The 20,403-nt window shown below is 47.6% G+C and overlaps 1 protein-coding gene across 1 annotated transcript; it reads left to right on the top strand.

The window, feature by feature from the left end:
- The first annotated feature begins 377 nt into the window (after positions 1-377).
- On the top strand, positions 378-20,177 carry LDHB (lactate dehydrogenase B). Its single transcript, XM_066633065.1, has 8 exons — positions 378-488; positions 10,723-10,869; positions 12,260-12,377; positions 13,158-13,331; positions 14,424-14,597; positions 15,195-15,312; positions 18,123-18,246; positions 19,781-20,177. The coding sequence occupies exons 2-8, from the start codon at positions 10,744-10,746 to the stop codon at positions 19,946-19,948; spliced, it is 1,002 nt and encodes a 333-aa protein (XP_066489162.1). The 5' UTR covers positions 378-488; positions 10,723-10,743; the 3' UTR covers positions 19,949-20,177.
- Positions 20,178-20,403: the final 226 nt, after the last annotated feature.

The raw sequence follows: 20,403 nt of genomic DNA, 5'->3' as shown, positions 1-20,403 counted from the left end.
GGTGTTGAAAGCACTGCTTGGCAGCCACGGAGCCCACAGGCATTCCTGGAAAGAAATCCACCAACACACCCGCTTCTGCAACAAAGCCGCGTTGTGCATGCTGGTGGCGGTGCGAGTCCGAGAGGAAGCCGGAGGCCTTCCCCCGTCGCCTGGCCTCTCGGCAGAAGCCAGGTGGAAGGCAGTGGCTGCAGAGAGAGATGCCTGGAAGGCAGGCGGGCGCAGGAGGCGGCTCACCCTCGCCGCGGTGTCCTTGCAGCGGATTGCGCGAGCCGAAGGGGCGGGCGGTGCTCGCGGTTCCAATCACCAAAGTGCAACCCGAGGAGGCAGCGCCGCCAGGCTCAGGATCCGCCTCCTCCTCCTCGTTCCCGGCTGGGCTGACATTGTCTTCTCTCTTTCCCCTCCCCTCCCCTCCACTCCTTCGCCATCCATCCAGGCTGCTGCTGCTCTGCTCCCGCTGCTAAGCCGGCCCCCGACGACCAGCCAAGGAGGTGGGTAGCCAGCCATCCGTCCCGTCCTTGCTGCAACCCACCCTTCCCCGCAAGCCCTCGGGGTCCTGCAGCGCAGGGTCCTTGGGTATCCATCCGTTGTGATGGAGCCTGCCCGGGGAGGAAGGCGATGCCATGGCGGCCTCCTTGCAGGGGCACGTGGTGGGTGGTGAGGCAAGATGAGGCAGAGCCTCCCCACCTGAGTCCTTTGAAAAGCACCCACAACCCACGTGCAGTGAGGCAAGGTGAGGCAGAACCTCTCCACTGGAGGCCTTCAAAAAGCGCCACCGCCTGGGAGGCACCCAAGCACCCACAACCCGCGCGCAATGAGGCAAGGTGAGGCAGAGCCTCCCCAGCGCAACACAACGCGCGTGGGTCGTGGGTGCCTCCCAGTGGTGGTGTTTTTCGAAGGACTCCAGTGCGGAGGCCCTGTCTCACCTGCCTCCCCACCCACCGCACGTCCCTGCCTCCTTGGCATCGCCTTGCTGAGTAGGAATGCGTGTGTGGCCTCAGGGAGAGGAGACTGCGGGCTGGGGCGGGGAATGTCCTTGGAGGGCATCTCCTGCCCCACTAAGCCCCTGCCCCCTTTTTTCCTTTTCGCCGTGCTGTCTCCTTTTCGAAAGGTCAAGGAGGGCACAGGATGTCCTCCATCTCCATCCCTGCCCAAGCGAACCCTAGTATCCTCTTATTGCAAAAGAGGATCAAATCTGCTGCAACCCCCAAATCGGGTTGCATTGCAGGGAAGGTATGGCAAAGGGAACACGATGGAGTAGGGTGGGGAGGGGTTCGCTCCCCGGGCCTGTGCTTCAGCGGCTCTCCAGCTGGCCTTGCACACTGATGGGATTCCCCCTTGTCTTTTCTCTTTCCTCTGGCTTGGGCGGCCCTCCCGCCTCCAGCTCCACTCCTTCCCCCGCCTTCCCCGGGGTGGAAGATGTAGAGCTGGCCGTGCATTGGCTTGCATCGCGCGGGGTTCGTGCTGCAGCGCAAGCAGCGTCATAAGGGGGGGAGGAGAGAGACTTGTTGCTGCGAGGTGGTGGGAAGGAGGGAGGAAGGAACAGGAAGGCGGGTGGGGGGAGGGGGTAGACTTGCAAAGCAAAAATTCCATGACGTTTCCTTGCTGCCTTTTTCTCCCCCCCCCCCGAATGTGCCCTCTTGTGGGGAGGGGCACCCCATCCAGGAAGGGTCGTGATGTGCCTTGCAAGCTGCAGAGGAAGCTGAGAGCATCACGTGCCCAGGCTTACAGGGTTTCTGCCCAACGTTGCATATACGCAACAGGGATCAAATGTGTCCACCTGTGGGCTGGGCAGAAATGTTAACCTCCTCTTAGGTGACTGGGGCGAAAGTAGCTAGGAAGATGTGTTGTGTGGGTGGCCAGCTCAAGCCACATCCTGCTCTGGCTTGCTCATTTCAGGCTTAGGCGCCACGTGCTGCAATGCAGCAGCCTCTCTAAGGCTGCAGTCCTGTTCATACTTTCCTGGGAGCAAGTCTAGCTGAACACAATAGGACTTACTTCTGAGTAGACATGCCTAGAATTGGGCTATTACATCACATTGCAAACTACAGGCTGCTAGTCCCAGTGGTGGTAGAGTATCCCTTTTGCATGCAGGAGGGGCCAGCTGAACCAGAGCATCATCAGAGCAGGGTTCTGAGACCCTGGAAAGCAGCTGGCCAATCAGTGACAAAAGACTGGTGGCCTGATTCAGTGTAAGGTGGCTTCTTAAGGTCACATGTGAGCTAGTTATATAAAGTGAAGGAGCAGAATTCAGATTGCACCATTTCTCAAAGGGTGAGGTTTATGTGCCATGTGGTGACTTCTCTGCCTTGTCACAAGGGTCCCATGCACACCACCCTAGCATGCCAGAGAGAAAAGTTTAGTACTGTCCTCCCTTTGGTGTTGCTGATTTGCTACATTCAGAGAGTTCTTGACAAGGGAGAGGATTCAGAAATCCTTCCTGCCCAGTGGTGGTAGTCCAGTGTAATCCAGGTCATGCAGGTGGTGAGTGGCTAAAGCTGCAATCCTATCCATACTTACTTGGGAGTACACCCCATTGGCTATCCTGGGACTTACATCTGAGTGGGCATGCATAGGATTGGGCTCTAAGTCACCTCAGACTGCAGGGAGGAGGATCAATTTTTAAATGCTCCTTGGACTTTTAAAACTTCCTGCAGATAGAAACCAACATAGTTTCTGAGCCAGCCTGCTGCTTACTTTCTCCCTGATGTACTTCCTTGGCTCAACGATCTCCGACACTCATTCTCTCGATGCCGAGCTAAACAGGCGCATCGGTAAAGCAGCTACCACGTTTTCCAGACTCACAAAGAGAGTCTGGTCCAACAAGAAGCTGACGGAACATACCAAGATCCAGGTTTACAGAGCTTGCGTCCTGAGTACACTTCTGTACTGCAGCGAGTCATGGACTCTTCGCCCACAACAGGAGAGGAAACTGAGCGCTTTCCACATGCGCTGCCTCCGACGCATCCTCGGCATCACCTGGCAGGACAAAGTTCCAAACAACACAGTCCTGGAACGTGCTGGAATCCCTAGCATGTATTCACTGCTGAAACAGAGACGCCTGCGTTGGCTTGGTCATGTCGTGAGAATGGATGATGGGCGGATCCCAAAGGATCTCCTCTATGGAGAACTCGTGCAAGGAAAGCGCCCTACAGGTAGACCACAGCTGCGATACAAGGACATCTGCAAGAGGGATCTGAAGGCCTTAGGGATGGACCTCAACAAGTGGGAAACCCTGGCCTCTGAGCGGCCCGCTTGGAGGCAGGCTGTGCAGCATGGCCTTTCCCAGTTTGAAGAGACACTTTGCCAACAGTCTGAGGCTAAGAGGCAAAGAAGGAAGGCCCATAGCCAGGGAGACAGACCAGGGACAGACTGCACTTGCTCCTGGTGTGGAAGGGATTGTCACTCCCGGATTGGCCTTTTCAGCCACACTAGACGCTGTGCCAGAACCACCTTTCAGAGCGCGATACCATAGTCTTTCGAGACTGAAGGTTGCCAATACAAAATACTTCCTGCTTATCATTGCAGAGTTTTGTTGTGGGGGAACATTTCAGAGTGGTATCCCCCCTCTGTAACCTGAATTGGGCACAGTCCATTTTGCCACTTCAACCTACTTTATTCCCACTTCATCTTGTTGCATTACTAGGCTAAATCTAGGGCAAATCCAACTGGAGGGTCACATCTTACTGTTGTAGAAATGCAGACTTCCTCCTCTGCCAGCTTGGTGGTACAGGTATCAATTCATGGTTTGTCCTCCAGGCAGAAGTGTGCAGGCCTAAACTCTACTGCCACTTCCTGAATGGCTGACACCCCTCCCTCTGTGAACTCCACAATCCTCTGCAACATTGCAATGTGGGCTCAGTTCTGAGGTGGGCTCAGCTCCCTCAAGGGAGACACAAAGGCTGAGCAAACCTTAAGAGCCACTAGGCTTAGGTTCCCTTACCTTGAGGAGGCCTTTATGGCTGCATCAGTGCTGGAAAGTTGGAAAGGGTCAGGCCCTTACTAGGGAATGATTAAAGAATCACATGCAGGTGCCTGTGATAAAAGTTTGGAAAACCATTTAAAAATGAGTTCACACATGCACATTCATTGATTTGGGACTGCAGCCTCAGTGTGGTGAATTCCATGTGTGAAATAGTATAATCACAGGTCAAATGCCATAGATATAATGTCTTAATGCCTGACATACCTTCAGAGCAGAATTGGTTTTTCAGTGGTGATCACACATTCAGTATGGCATCTGAGTGATGATTTAGGAAGTAATTTACATGCACATGTGAATTATGCCTTTGTCCTTCTCTGTTCTCATTAGTCATGTGTCAGCTCCCAACCATAGTGTTAAACTAGGTGCAGGTTAATCTGGGTTCACAAGCCCTCTCACCCAGTGCCATTGGGCCAGTCACTGTCTCTCATCTAGCCTAACTCACAGGGTTGTTGTAAGAATAACATTGAAGAGGGGGATCTTCTACTTTGTCCTTAAGCTCCTTCCAGAAAGGGCAGAGTAGGAATGTAATTAACAATAAATTCCAAGTTTATTTCCCTAAGACTTCTTCCACCAGACCCTGAGTCAGTGATTTTCAACCCTTTCTGCTCACGGCACACTAGCAATATGCTAAAATTATCAAGGCACACCTTTTGACAATTGACAAGGCATGCTACCCTGCTGGCTGGGAGCTCGCATCCCTTAGTGGCCCTGCTAATATATGATGCTCCCCCCCAAGCTCCTGCGGCAAACCATTCACAGCTCACAAATGTGCTGCAGAACAGTGGTTGAAAATGGCTGCCCTAAATGGTGGCTATTCTGCCTGTGACTGAATGTTAAGGTAAAGTAGAACAAAAAGGCAGTGATGTGGCTTTGACTTCCTTCCCCATTCCTATTTTATCTGTTACTGTAGACTGTAAGCCCCTCAGGGCAGGGTCCAGGTCAGGTCTCTGTTGTCAGCATGCTGTTGGTGCTGTAAAGCAATAGAAGGTCACTATGAGTGAGTTCACATGCTATCTGTTTGTCACATACAACTTTGATTCGAGAGGGTCTTCGGATACAAGCGACGAGGACGAGGTAAGCCATAGGGAGAGAGAGAGTGTGATGGCTGCAAGAAGAGGCCTGGGGAGCAGATGGGGAGGGTGTTTTTCCCCCCTTGGAGGTCATTAAGAACAAATGAATGTCATTAAACCCAAAGTAATCTAGCAGTAATGCTGATGGAAGAAGGCCAACAGTGGGTTGAGGGCCTCTTCAGAGTTTCACAAAATGCCCCACCTATGGCAATCTGTCCTGCTGGGCAGATGTTGCTGAGGTATGCTTAGCGCATATAACACTGATGACAGCCCCTCCATTCCATTGTTGTGCTCTGCCTGGTGGTGGTCTCCCAGGGTCTTTCTCATTCCTTGACCCACTGGTGATTGATTCCAGGGATTGCAAGGTAATCCCTCTGTCTCTGTGTCACTTCACGGCCTCCCTGTACACCCTGGTCTCTGAAGAAGCCAATTGGTTCCCTTACAAGCTAAGGTTGCTGACCTGGAGGAGTCAAAGAGGGAGAAGGTAGAGAGATGAGGCATTTGGGGATGTAAAGAGAACCCATTTTCATGTTGACAGTTTCAGTGCTTTTGCAAAGAATGAGGATTTTGGAACAGGCAATTTGCAATTTAACAAACAAATATGTAGGTGAAATAGAAAACAGTCTCTGAATAGGGACTCACCTTTGATATCCTTTTTCACCAAGGATGCACTTCTGGGGTTGGGATATTCTTATAGTGGGAGATCTAGGAAAGATCTGTGTGTGTTGTTGATATGCTGACTACAGTATCATGAGCTGTGTGGATTCTGGATATCATGAGCCACAGAAATCGGCTGTTGGGTAGTGTGACCAGAAGGGGGTAGTGTGACCAGAAGGGGGGCATGGCGGGAAGGAATATAACTGTCAGGCTCTAAAATCAAATTTAGGTGCTCAGTTTGGAGCTCAAAATCCAAAGGTTCTGAAGTATCATTTTTTGGGGGGGTTCTTCACGTTGATCCTATCACAGGTGTCACGTGGACCATTTTGGATCCTTTCTATCGAATCCTGAACAAGGTTATTCTTGAGTAGCAAAATGTTTTTCATTATGACAGGTGGGGTGTGTGAAGGACGGTTCCTTGTGGGCTTCTGCACACAGAAACCTTGCATTCTGCCCCCCCCCCTGCACATGTGGAAGCCAGACCACATGGTACTGGGAGGAAGAATCCCATAACAGCACTCTGCTTCCTTCCACAGGAGCGAAAGCGACTATTTACTCATGGAATTAAAAAAAAAGGGGTGAATTTGGGAATACCTGGATGCAAGATTATGCCTGCTCTGGTGATCCCAGTGTCTGGAGTCAGAAAGAAGTTTTGCTCTTTCTTAACTGTGTCCCAGATTGCAGTCTGTTTAGCTTGTCCTATAAAGTCCACTTCTTGGTCACAGTATAGTGCAGGGGTGTCCAAACTTTTTGGCAGGAGGGCCACGTTATCTCTCTGACACTGTGTCGGGGGGGGGGGGCTGGGGAAAAAGAATTAATTTACATTTCAAATTTGAATAAATTTACATAAATGAATATATTAGAGATGGAACTTATATGAGTGAATGAAGGTCTTGCAATAGTTCAAGGCCTATAAAAGGCCTTGCACAAAGCAAGTTCAGCCTTTCCTTTGTTGCCACTGCTTCATCACAGACATGAAACAGCAAGCAATGGAGGGAGCCCTCGTCCCACAGCTCATTCGAGAGGTTGAACAGTTGGCTGTCACGCTGAGACCAGTTGTGTCACGCCACTGCGGGCTCCAGCAAGTTTCTGGAGGGCCAGAGGCTCATTGGAAACTGGTGGCACCCCATGGACCGGACTGGGAGTCCTTGAGGGCTGCAAGTGGCCCCAGGGCCGAGGTTTGGGCACCCCTGGTATAGTGTGACAAAATACTCGCATCTTGACTTTGTTGGATAAATGATTGGTATCTTCCCTTTGCACTTTTAATCCTTGTAACCGCAAGGTTTTGGTCATTTAAATATGAAGAGCAGTGGTACTCAGACTGGTGGGTCATGACCGATCAGTTTGTGTAAGGTTCCCCATCCCTTTAAGAGGTGGGGGAGGGGCAAAGGCAGCAACATGATCCCCAGGATTGCATTGCTAAGGGTGGCCACGGGGGTGCTTGTACCTACTCAGGGCTGTAGCAGGCTCCAGGAGGTACAGGGAACCCCTTGCAGCCGCCACTGCAGGGCTCCCCGAGGCTTAGAACGTAAAAAAAAAAGTGAGCACAAACCGCTTCCGGTTTCACTTTGCAACTAGGAGGTGGTTTGCCCTTACTTTTTTCACATTCCAAGTCTTGGGGAGCCCTGCAGAGCACTGTGCAGGGCTCCCTGTACCTCCTAGAGCCTTCTGCAGCTCTGAGTAAGTACAAGTACCCCTCTTAGTGACATGATCCTGGGGATTGTGTCACTGCCCTTGCCCCTCCCCTGCAAAGACTTCCTTTGGAAGTAAATCTCCCCAAACCTCTTTGAGAACCTCTGACATAGAATATTATATGAATATTCCTTTGAATTGTTCTTGTATTTGCGTATCTGGAGAGCAATGAGGAATAATTGAACTAGTCAATGGATTATATAGGTATAACCTAGTTATCCATAGATTTTTCACTCAAAGTTTTATCTCAACATGATGAGAGGGGCCCTTTAAAGGAAGAAGTTCCTTTACTCAGCCTTGCTTATCATTGTAATGCAGGAGAGAGGCAGCAGGCAGGCAGGCAATCAATCAAACTCTTTCCTTTTAGGGCTGTAGAAGAGCTTAGTTTTAGTTCACTCCAAGGCAAGTGACCCCTCCCTTCGCGCTGGAGTGTGCAAAAGAATGATTTGCATTTTCTTTGCATTCTGTCACATGCTCCATGGGGAAGGGTTGCTTGCCTCTGAGCGAACTGAAACTTAGCTGTTGATTGATTGCCTGCCTGTGTCCGCTTTCCCACATTACAATGGTTAGCAAGGCTATTTTTAAACTGCTAAGTAAAGGGACATTTAAAAAAAAAATTTCATTTATTGCAATTTTTCAGCAACTGTGGGGGTTCTGGGAATGGAATCCTGCAGATGCTGAGACACAACCTATATTGTGAATAATCCTCTGATGAACATTCTTAGGTATAGCAAAGTATAGGTGTAGTAGGGTTTGTTTATTTTGTTCCTTTATGTTTGACTTTCTTCTATCATGGAGTTTAGGGCAACATACATGGGGTTCCCCCATGTATGTGTCTGCATCAGGAGCCTTCAGGCCAGATCTCCAAGGACTGGTCTTCAGAAAACAGGAAGGACTGAGAATTTTTATTCCATGGATTTATGTTTCTTTAATTCTGGTGGGTTTTGTAAGGAAATGATCCTTTCAGGGAGATCCAATGGAACAGATAGCATGGGCAGAAGAAAGCACAAACTGTTGTGGCATTGTGAATATTCCTGAAATGGCTCTCTTAATCAGCAACAGGTGTCTGAATCAAGGCTGTAGGACCTTGAAATGAAGGGTAAATGACCATGAGTGTTAAAGGGATCAACTGTTCAGCTAATGTTTGGGCATCACTATTTTGATTAGACCGTACGTAATTTTTTGTTGTTCTGTTTTTTTTTTAAAGAAAGTTTGCACATACCATTCAGTCAAATGCATTTGGACCCCCAGCTGAATTATTTAGGAAAAAAGATAATCTGTTTTGTTCTCTGAAAGCAGCAGTGCACACCCTCTTGAGAGCCCAATCCTATCCAATTTTTCAGCGTCAGTGCAGCCGCAATGCAACCCCAAGGTAAGGGAACAAATGTTCCTTCTTAACAAATGTTAAGAAGACCTCTGAGACTGCCTCCCCACCACAGGAAGCAGTGCATGCCCCAGTGGCACAGCTGCACTAGAACGGGAAAATTGGATAGGATTGGGCCCTGAGTCTGTTATCTGTGGGTAAAGTCATGGTCCATCAGGAACACAGACACACGTTTCATTCAGATAAGCACAAGAGCACAAGTTCTGGGTGGATTAGATGTGCATCGTTTCAGAAACACTTTGCCTTCAGAAATAGACATGAAGGGGTGAAGCACACCTGTGGACAGTTTGCAGCACACCAATGTACCACAGCACACTGGTTGAAAATTGCTGTGATAGAGGGTACCAGACAGCAGAAAGACAGAAGTCTATTTCCTTTCTTGCTATCACATGCCCATTTGAATTGCTAGTTGCTCATGTTAAACATGCAAGTGACATTATTACAAATTTTATTGTTATTCAGGATTAGGTGACTATAGAAGTGTGGATTACAGTGAGCCCTTTATTTAACGGACCTTGATTTAACAGGCTTTGGAAACAACATAAATTTTCTGCTGAATCAAATTCTGCTGAATTCTGCTGTGGTCCTACACATTTTGCGCTTGTATGACTCCATTGACCTCAGCACATTTGAATTTAACAGACTTCCTGCATAAACAGACAACCCTTTCCTTCATTAGCCCATTAAATTGAGGGTTCACTGTATTGATAACTATGAAGAATTTGTGGCATAGTCCGAACTGTGATTATGGCTGTTTGGAACCTCCCAGTTGGGATACAGCAATGCCACCGAATGCCAGTTGCTAGGGGGCGAACTGTAAGTGAGGGCTCTGGCCTTCAAACCCTGCTGTGGGCATGCTTGACGCATCTGGTTGGCTACTGCGAGAAGCAAGATGCTGGTCTCGGTGGGCCTTTGGGCTCTTAATGCATTCTTATAAGGGAAGGGCAAAAGAAATGCTTTTTGCCTACTGAGTTCAAGACTTGGGTGAAATCAGAGCAAACCGACTGGATAGTATTTACATCAGGCTCAGCCAGGCAGTGGTCTTTCACCGAACATTTGCATCTTTAGTGTCTTCCATTTTAACACCTCCATGGCTACTGCAAACTGACAGCAACTTCTCAACACGTTTGAAACAGAATTGCCACTGGGTTCAGCTGCTCCAGTAGCATTATGAAAAGGCATATTAAGGAACGGGCAGCCCAATCCTAACCCGCACTGGAAAGGGGAGGCCAGCTGGCCTGCCCCATATCCAGAGTGGGATTGGGACCAGTTGTGGCTCAGCCTGGGGCAATTCCATCCCCGTACCCTGGGTAAAGCCATAGCAGCCCCAGTGGGGCTACTGGGATCCACACCACCTCAAGAGGTGGCGCAAATCTGAGCAGCCCAGAGCTGCTCCAGGCTGCCCAGGACCAGGGTTAATATTTGGCAAAAGTGCTGGATCCTGGCCCTGCTCCCGCTCAACACCACCTGCTCATGGGCCCACCTGCCCTCCCCCTGCCCTGAAATGCTTCTTTCCCATCCTCTCCGTGCCCCCCTGATGCCCACATTGGCTTACCTTTATGCCAAGTCCAGCAGGGCTTGGGCTGACGCCTCCCTGCTCTCTTAGTGGTGCAAACATGCTTTATGGTACTTTTGTGACTCTGTTGGGCCGGTGCAAGCGGCCCGAGTCATTTCCTGAATTGTGCTCTAAGAAAAAATGTAGTGAATGAAGGACAAGTTAAAGTGGATAGAAAAGAATTGTATGGGTGGTTGTGGTACAAACCAGCGCCTCTTCTGTACCCTTCTTGTCTTTTGTAAAGTTCTGGTTATTGCCCAGCCATTTATTGTTTATTATTGGGCACTGAAGTAAATTTTTGAACTTTGGAGCACATCGCTTTTGTTTGTTAAGACATGAAGACACAATGGTTTCAGCAGGCTGGTCTCTCTCTTTTTCTCAGAGTTTCACTCCAAAACCCAAAATGGCAACTCTGAAGGACAAACTGATCACATCTGTTGCGGAGCCATCATCCAAACCCAACAACAAGGTCACCGTGGTGGGGGTCGGTCAAGTTGGGATGGCCTGTGCGATCAGCATCTTGGAGAAGGTAATACGTGAGTGGCATAAAGAGCCCGCCTGGCGTGGGTGGCTCTGTTAATAGACTTATAAGAAGGGGAAGGGATCTAGGGGAAAATTCCAGAGAGGTAACAATGTGGGTGCATTGCAACAAAGGCAAACCAATCAAAGCCATCCTGTGGCACCTTGGCCCTACGAAGCTATCTTCTGCTCAGTCCGATTGATTTGTCCAGGACAGTGATGCTGACTGAAACTGGCTAGTAGCAGCTGACCAGGGTTATGGGTTGGGAACTTTACTCAGGCATATGTCAGGATTCTGGTTATTGAATCTGGGACCTTCTGTGTATTGGGCATGTGCTTTACTACTGAGCTCTGTAGCTCTCTCTGAACTGGGATGACATCATTAACTGCCAGGAACCAGAAGATTCTGCAGATGTGGAAAGGCTGCTATTGTTGGTGTTGGCCATCGGCCACCCCTTGAATCCATTTGTAGCTCCCTCTCTGGACATACAAATATCAAGTAGAATAACAAAAATCTTTACTATTTTAGAAACCTAAAGTTTCTAAAAGTGGAGTTTATAAAGGTTTAATTCAGTTTTTTGTTATAGCAATCAGTGTGCACTATTCTTTAAGCAGTATCCAACTAATAAAATGTTTGATTTAAATTGGCCTTTTTCCCTTGATGGTTTGACTCAGTTAACATCACTCTGTCCTGTGGGTTTCTGGCTTTTCTCCCACCAGGAAACTCAGCAGGGTAAGACCTGCCTCACACCTCTTGGGCCCTCCTACCAGTCTAGAACTTGGCAACCTTCAGGCCTTCCTATCAGTATTTGCTGTAGTGACTCTCTGTTTGTGTGTTGTCTAACTGCCTTCATGTTCTGTTCCTTTGATTGATCCCTGCCTTTCTGTGATCAGAAATCACTTGCGCTGGACCTGTTCGTGTGCATAAACTCTGATTTATGATCAGGGTTTTATGTACAGTGGAGAAGGGCATGCAAGCTGACTTTCCTGCCCCATTATATGTAAGACCTCTAGGCAGGATTGAAGTGGAACCAGAACATACCCTGGGGCCAAGTTAGGTGCTATATCTGCATCTGGTCCATATCATGCTGTTGGTGAGAACTCAAATGATTGAGTACTCTCCCATACAAAACTTCCTTGCACAGAAAAAAACTAGATGTTGGGGAGAAAGTTTTAGTTTAGACTTTTCCATGATGTGCTATTTTTCTACTTTGCTAACGTGTCTTTTATGGAGGAAGCTCTCACATGGTGACTGAAGTCTTACACATCCCAGGCACAAGTGATTTTTCATCTTCATAAGACCTAGGGCTATGATTAGAGATGTCTGAAGTTCACATTACCTGACCCCTACAATTAGCTCTTCATTTATTTATCTTCTACCCCCCCCCCCTTTGATACAGGGTCTATGTGATGAACTTGCACTGGTGGATGTCATCGAAGACAAGCTGAAAGGAGAAATGATGGATCTGCAGCATGGAAGCTTATTCCTTAGTACTCATAAGATTGTAGCAGACAAGGGTAAGGTTTAGATCAGGGGTGTCCAAACTTTTTGGCAGGAGGGCCACATCATCTCTCTGACACTGTGCCAGGGGCCGGGGGGGAAAAAGAATTATTTTACATTTCAAATTTGAATAAATTTACATAAATGAATATGTTAGAGATGGAACTTATATGACTGAATGAAAGTCTTGCAATAGCTCAAGGCCTATAAAAGGCCTTGCACAAAGCAAGGCCAGCCTTTCCTTTGCTGCCACTGATGCATCACAGATGTGAAACAGCAAGCAGTGAAGGGAGCCCACAGCTCATGCAAGAGGTCATACAGTTGGCTGTCACACTAAGAGCAGTTGCATCAGGCCAGCGCGAACTCCAGCAAGTCTCGAGGGCCAGAGGCTCATTGGAGACTGGGGGCTCCCTGAGGGCCGGATTGGGAGTCCTCGAGGGCCGCAAGTGGCCCCAGGGCTGGGGTTTGGGCACCCCTGGTTTAGATTATTCACCCACCTCAAAAAAGCCACCCTTCACCACCACAGCATCATACACATTTTCTCATTCATCTGAAAAGTGTCTTGACTCAAAGATATGGGGGGGGGGGGATGGTGAGTGTAACCTTTCCCAAGCCTTTCAGATGGAGGGCTGTAGATCTCATTATGCAGTCTTTGAAGACTGGGTGAACTTGGATGATCAAGACCTTTCCAACAAGAAGCTGCTGAATTTACAAGCAAAACCCCCACTGTTATGACTGAACTGCATTCATATGTACGGACAGTCTCAGACCTGACATTCTTACTCCTTTGTTTGCAGATTACGCTGTCACCGCTAATTCAAAGATTGTCGTAGTAACTGCAGGAGTTCGCCAGCAGGAAGGAGAGAGCCGCCTTGACCTGGTCCAGAGGAATGTGAATGTCTTCAAGTTCATTATCCCACAGGTGGTGAAACATAGTCCAAACTGCATCATCCTGGTTGTTTCAAACCCAGGTAAAGGGGGCTTTTGTTAAGCAAAATTCAGGTTGTGTGTAGGTTTCCGGCCTTCATCTTGAGTGCCCTCCCATTGTTAGTCCTGCTAGCATCGTTATCATTCAGTGCCTCTTCTTACTGAAACTGCAGGTAAAGCTCTTGAGCATTTGTGGTCAAAGGAACTGGCTTTGGAGGTAACCAAAGCATTCTGAGCAAATTTGCAGAGTAGGCAATTGCAACACAGATGTTCACAGTAGGCTCAGCCTTGGGTAGTTCCAGAGAGAGGGGTAAGTGGGAAGACCTGCCTTTTGTTCTCCTATATAGGACAGTAGCATTTAGTGCTTGTGGACTGAGGGAAAGTTAGCACTAAGAGCCAGAATGTGTTGTCATGTGGGTGCTGCCATAATGGCATTCCTACAATGAGTGCCTCGTTCTCAAGCTGGTAACTTTTGGAGTGGCTTGCTGGGCAAATTGCTGCCATCATGTGGAGTCTCCCCACAGCTGTACTAAGGAAATTGATCTGAGGTGTGGAGTGTCATCATACGTGTTGGGGCCATCCACATGGTAAGCTGTTCTGAACTGCTGTAGGGTTGGGAGTACTGTATATACCACATGGTCCTGACTGCAAAGCCCCATAGAAAAATACAGGTGAAACCTGTCACTCTAGTTTTTTAAGTCTGCTAAAAGAGCACGAGCCACTTTTGAACCTGTACATCCCCTGGCCAAGCCATAAGTGGAAAAGTAGGAACACAGGAATCTGCCTTCTAATGAGTCAAGACCCTTGGTCGATCTATATTAGCATTGTCTGCATTGATCAGCAGTTACTTCCCAGGGTTGCAGAAGGGAGTCTTTTGCAGCCCCATTGAGAGAAGCCATGGATTGAACCTGGGACCTTTTGCGTGCAACATATGTCATTCTGCTATTGAGCTACGGCCCTCTCTGCAAAGTACATTTGTGGCAGTATACCAACTCAAGTTTGCACATGGCAGCAGCTTCATGCCACCTGCTGTCCTCAGGCAACTATGATCCCATGCAAGTGTTCAAACCAAGTGCCAAATGAATCTAGAGCTTTGGTAAAACTGTCCATAACCTTTCTTTTTTCTGCTCTTCTAGTGGATATCCTGACCTATGTTACATGGAAACTGAGTGGCTTGCCAAAGCATCGCGTCATTGGCAGTGGCTGCAACCTTGACTCAGCTCGGTTTCGCTTTCTGATGGCGGAAAAGCTGGGTGTCCATCCCACTAGCTGTCATGGGTGGATTTTGGGAGAACATGGTGATTCGAGCGGTGAGGAGCATTATTGCTTGCAACAGGATGCAACTCTGCCTTCTACAGACTGCTGGTCACATTAGGCCAGGCACAAGTTTTTCTAGAGGGGATATGCTGAGGCAGCAGTAGAGGTGGGAGTTTAGGATACATGGCTAAATCAAGATGACCCTTTTGGCTCAAATGATGCCCTTGATGGAAGAAGAAAAGAATCTAGCAGTGCCATTGAAATATTTTGTTGTGTAACTTTAGTACATTTTAGGTACCTGGACTCTTCCTTGGGGAATTTGAAGACTTTTGCCAAAATCCCACAAAATTACACAAGTCAACTTTTGAAGTGATGCATCTGTTTGGCCCCTGGGTCATAAAATATGTGACACCACTTATGATCTGGGGCAATTTTGCAACATTTTGTGCCAATACATTAATTCCAATACCTATTCCTAAACTCAAGATTCCTATCACATAGCTAGATTTCTCCAACCAAAAGGCAGTTGCAGGCTATATTGAACAAGGGTCCTGTAGGTAGCAAGACAATTATGTCTTGTAGTATGGCAGGCTGATATGAAAGGCAAATTCATATATGACAACTTGAGATGTCCTTGAACTCTCTTGCAGTGGCTGTCTGGAGTGGTGTTAATGTGGCAGGAGTTTCCCTTCAGGAGATCAACCCTGCATTGGGGACTGACCAGGATCCTGAGAGTTGGAAACAAGTTCACAAGCAAGTGGTTGACAGGTATGGCGTTGTGAGAATGAAAATGACAGCGGTGACCATAATTGACCATAACACAACAGCTTCTTTTCACCAGCCTTCTCCGTGTTCAGTAAATGCAGGGAGGAGCACTCAGGACCCAATGGCTTTGATTCCGGTCAACCATGCAGTGACCCTTGAGAGGGGGGGGGGGGAGATGAACCAGTAGACAAGGTCCCTGGTTTTTCTGAACACAGTGAGGGTTCATGAGACAAGGGCTCTGATTGTATGAACATAATTCTCTTAACATGTGCCTATCCTGTGTGAGGAGTCTGAGGAAATGTGCCGTGTGATGAAGGAATCTCTTAATTTAGACCAGCGCTTTTCAAACTGGGGCATCGCAGTTCCCCAGCCTGAGAGCCCTGGCCTCTGGCCCCTTAAGGAGCAGGGGCAGCAAAGAGGCAGGGGGAAGGCAGATCGTGTCGCGAAGGGCGCTGCAGGGGCTTGGCTGGACTTACCAGAGCCTCCCGCAGCCTCCCAGGGGTGCGGAGAGCCCTGCACGACTGTCTGCAGGGCTTACCGAAGCTTAAGAAGTGAAAGTGGAACGATCATGCGCCACTTCCGGTTTTGCAGAGGCAGGATGCCATCACTCCACTTTCGCTTTTGAAGCTTCGGGGAGCCCTGCAGGCAGTTGCGCAAGGCTCCCCGCACCCCCAGGAGACTGCAGGAGACTCTGGTAAGTTCAGCCAAGCCCCTGCAGCCCCCTGCCTTCCCCCTGCCCCCGCAAGGACTCAGAGCAATTCAGACTCTCTCAGAGAATTTGAAAACCACTTATTTAGGCTGTCTGATGTACTGTGCGGTATAGGATTAAAGAGTTCAGAACTCTACAGAGGTGACTGGGTTGAGTAACTCTTCCTTATCCTGATTTAGGAGGTGCCTCTTCTGGCTGACTTTTTTATTACCAGATTTTGCCATTGACTGCTTAGGTGTACACACTTCCTTGGTCAAACAAGGACTAATTACATAACACAATTAAGATAGCACAATTTCCTGTCTGGAAATTCCATGCTATGCCAACAGTAAGATTTGCAGCGTGTGTGTTAAATTGATGTTCTCATCCCAGCTGCCTGCTTAATACCCACAGAGTTTGGCTCAGCAGCCCTCAGTGAGGTAACATCTGTAGGGTGGCTGACAGGTCTGAGCTGAAAATGGCAGCAGGTGAATCCCCCCAAAGCTATTCCTACCCTTAAAAGCAAGTGTGCCACAGAAGATGGTGTTGGCAGTTACTATGGTGTGATGTCTTATATACATTTAAGCTTTGCAAAGGAATGCCTCATTTCTATTATCTCTCTTTCATTTCATAGCTCTTTGGCCCCACTATGTATATTTCTTTTCTCTCTCTACCCAGGGTGTGCGTGTGGTGATTGATTTTTCTGTCTGTCTCTCACACTACACATGCCCTTAACAAAGGTTTAGAAAGAATCAGCAGTGAAACATCAGTCCAAGCCCAGAAGGCAAACACATATAGTAGTGGCTAAACCAGAAGCAGCTAAAATCCACAAGTAACAGCAGAAAAGGGTGATTTCAACAAAAAGTCAAATCGGCCACAGTCAAAAGCTGGTGTAAAACACCAGGTCTTGATCAGGCATCTGAAGTTACATAGGGCCCAATCCTGTCCAGCACCAGTACAGCTGCAATGCAACCTTGAGGTAAGGGAACAAATGTTTCCATACCTTGAGAGGCCTCTGTGACTGCCCCACCACTGGATACAGCATATGCCCCATTGGCACAGCTGCACTGTCACTGGAAAATTGGATAGGATTGGGCCCATATTGAGGGAAGTGCGAGGGGGGGATAGTTCACAAGGTGCTGCTAATGAATGGTGAGGGATGTTGGGGGGGGGATAGTGCACAAGGTGCTGCTCCTAATGGAGACCTGAAACAAACGTTCTACTCAGTTACCTTTTGCCATTTTTTAAGTATCCATTCCCCCCACTTCACACACCTTCTTCACCTTGGGCCTGTGTTCACTTGAAAATAACACTCCAGCAAGCAGATGGGTTTCCCAGCAAATGTGCTGCTTGTTGGCCATCTCTGGAAAGGATGACAAAATCTAACAAAAGAATGAGCTTGCAAAAGAATATGCTAGTTATAATTAAAAGGTATTTAATTTGTATTTTATACTGAAAAGTAATTGCTTTATATGTATATGAACTATACATTTCAAGTGTATTTCATAACACTTGAAATGTCTCAGCATTTCATAACATAAAAACCAGTGACCTCATCCTACAAATCACTTCTGTTTTTTTAAGTTTTCCTGTCAAACTTTGAAACAGTTTGGGAAGAGCTCTCAGAAAGCTCCAGTGGGTAAACAGCCCCACTTCTCTGCCCCCCCCCCTGTGCTAATCAGCCTCCTCACTGCCTCTTGTCCCCTTCCCCAATTTGGGGCAGGTTGTCTTTTAAGGTTGGGAGGGGCTGACAAGGAGGATTGGGCCGTGGCAGGCTGTGAACTCATTTCAAATTGGCCCCAGCTGAAAGTGGTCTGGGCCTGATTTGAAGTGGAACTGGAGGTGGGGCAGGGGGAGGATTGCATTTTGATCTCTCTTTTGCCAGAACAAAAGTTGTCAGAGTCTCATGCATCTGCTTAAAGGTCACCCCGCATAAACTTCCCTGCCCTTGCATTGGATTGGGGCCCTTTCTAGTGCTGTCCCTCCACAGAATTCAGAATGCACTTGGTAGCATCATCTCTCCCATTGCTTGACAATGCCACCCTTCTGCACCGCCTCAGCATTCTCGCTGCATTCCCCTTCTCATGTAAGAAGCCTGACTGAGCTCTCTATCTCTTCTTGACAGTGCCTATGAGGTGATCAAGCTGAAAGGCTACACCAACTGGGCCATTGGCTTGAGCGTGGCTGACCTGTTGGAGACCATCTTGAAGAACCTTTGCCGAGTTCATCCGGTATCTACCATGGTAAAGGTAAGGACTTTATTTTACTTTGGCTTTTCTTTCTTCCTTTGCATGATTGCTGTTACATGCCTCTGTTCCCAGATGGAAAGTACAATTAAGGGGATGAGGATGGTACGATCAAGTCATGTTTGCTGACAGTCATTGGTGATGATCCATATTGACTGGGAGTGTGGAAAATCCCTTGAGCACTCTCAGCTTGTGCACATCTTCCACACAGCTGTGCAGTTCTGTTAATCCCAAGGCATATAAATGCCAGTTCCCAGCATTCCATCACACCTTATTGTCAGTTTCCGCAGATCTGAGGCAGTGTTATTCAGAGAGGAGCTGGCTGTTTTCTCCATGACTGGGATTATCAGGGGCAGGGCTAGTTACTTCCTTAATCCACTCTCTTTCCCCATACTAGCGAAGGGCTCCTTTCTATGCCAATGGAGAAAAGTAGTGATGCATGTGGGAACACTGAACCATTTACCACTTTGTATGTTTAAAGGTTCCATTCAGGTTCAAAGAAACCAAGAGATATGGAGTCTTCGCTCCTGGTAGTGAGTGGCTGCCTCTGATTGCTAACTGCACAGCTGTACAGCACCTTCGAGGCAGAGTGTCCGATGGAGTTTGACCTCCAGATCTCTTGGTTGCTTTGAACCTGAATGGAACCTTTAAACATACAAAGTGGTAAATGGTTCAAAGTAAATGAAGTCAAAGTCAATATCAGGTAGTCAGCTTGATATTGCTGATGTTTCATTTTCTTGGTTTTGTTTTTAAATCCCCTTGTGTGTATTTTGTTTGTGAAAACCTTTTAATCATTCAAAAATATCCCATAATTTTTTTCCTTAAGTTAAATAGTGTTAATTGTATACTGTTATATAGCAAGCGGATAGCTTTAATATTATTAAGCGCTGTATCTTAATCAGTTCAAAGTGCCTGCACTTTTAAACCACCAGTTAAAAAATACTGATGAACCTGAATCTAATTGATTTAGCTCCCGGTTTCTAGGAGACCTTGCCATTGGCAAGCCTCCCCCCCCCCCCCCACACACACACAGAGCACTACTCCCACTTCCCATTTGCAATAACGGAGCAATCACTTATTTAGATGCAATTATTAGTCTCTTTGCAGCTAAATAAGGTCTCATAGCTATTTAGTTAATTGCTATTCATCGGCAGCCCTGGATAGAATGGTTGTCTGTAAATGGTCAGGGAAGGCCCACCTGGAAGATAGCAGGACATCCGGTATCACCTATAATCTCTTCAGCAGCTGCTGGTGAAATATCAAGATCCTTCCGCACCTCTCCAGCCCAAAATCTATAAGTGTAGTTCTACACTTTGGGAATGGGAAAGGCACCTGGAGAGCCACTGCCAGTGAGCGTAGACGGTTGTGAACCGCTGCAAATGTTGTTAATTATTGTGACTAATAATTAACATTATGTAAGGTGGTCTCACATGTTCAGACACATGATCAAGGATTTGTGGAATATAATGCTGTGTCTTTTAAGGCTGTCAGCTAGTGTCCTTGGAAGTCTTGCTAGTTTCCAACTTTCTTCTTGCAGGGGATGTATGGCATTGAAAACGAAGTGTTCCTGAGCCTTCCCTGCGTACTTGGATCTGCCGGCTTAACCAGCGTTATCAACCAAAAGCTGAAGGACAGCGAAGTGGCTCAGCTCCAGAACAGTGCCACCACATTGTGGAATGTCCAGAAGGACCTCAAAGATCTGTAGGTGTAGGAATGTTTCTCTTCCAGTACCAACAAGAGAACAGCCAACCTTATCAAGTCAATTCTGCACTTTTGTGTGAGCCTCTGTCTAGTTGTCACTTCCTAGCTGAGCTTCCAGTAGCCATCCTGAAACGGTACAAGCTTTCATCCACCACTGTGAAGATACACGTGATTGATGTAATGCAGACCTTTTGAACAAATAAAACCAGCTCTTTGGTGTGTGCTTCATCCTTCTAATGCTTCCTTGTTTTTAATTGTGGTGGGTTTCTCAGAGTTCTCCAGACTGCAGTCTTCCTGATGTTTATTTTTTTTAAAATGTAGATTATTTAGACTAGAGACAGCTTAAAAAAGAAACAGGAGTGGAGGATGGGATTTATTTTTTATTTTTTGGCCTAGAAGTGAGTTCTGCTTCTCTCCATCTTAATTCCTATATGAACACCTGTTCCTCGCTTGGGAGTG

Source organism: Tiliqua scincoides, chromosome 7 (genome assembly GCF_035046505.1).
Source record: "Tiliqua scincoides isolate rTilSci1 chromosome 7, rTilSci1.hap2, whole genome shotgun sequence".
In the NCBI taxonomy this organism is placed as follows: domain Eukaryota; kingdom Metazoa; phylum Chordata; class Lepidosauria; order Squamata; family Scincidae; genus Tiliqua; species Tiliqua scincoides.
Note: the sequence above shows the minus strand (reverse complement) of the source record. Positions and strands in the feature narration are given on the sequence as shown.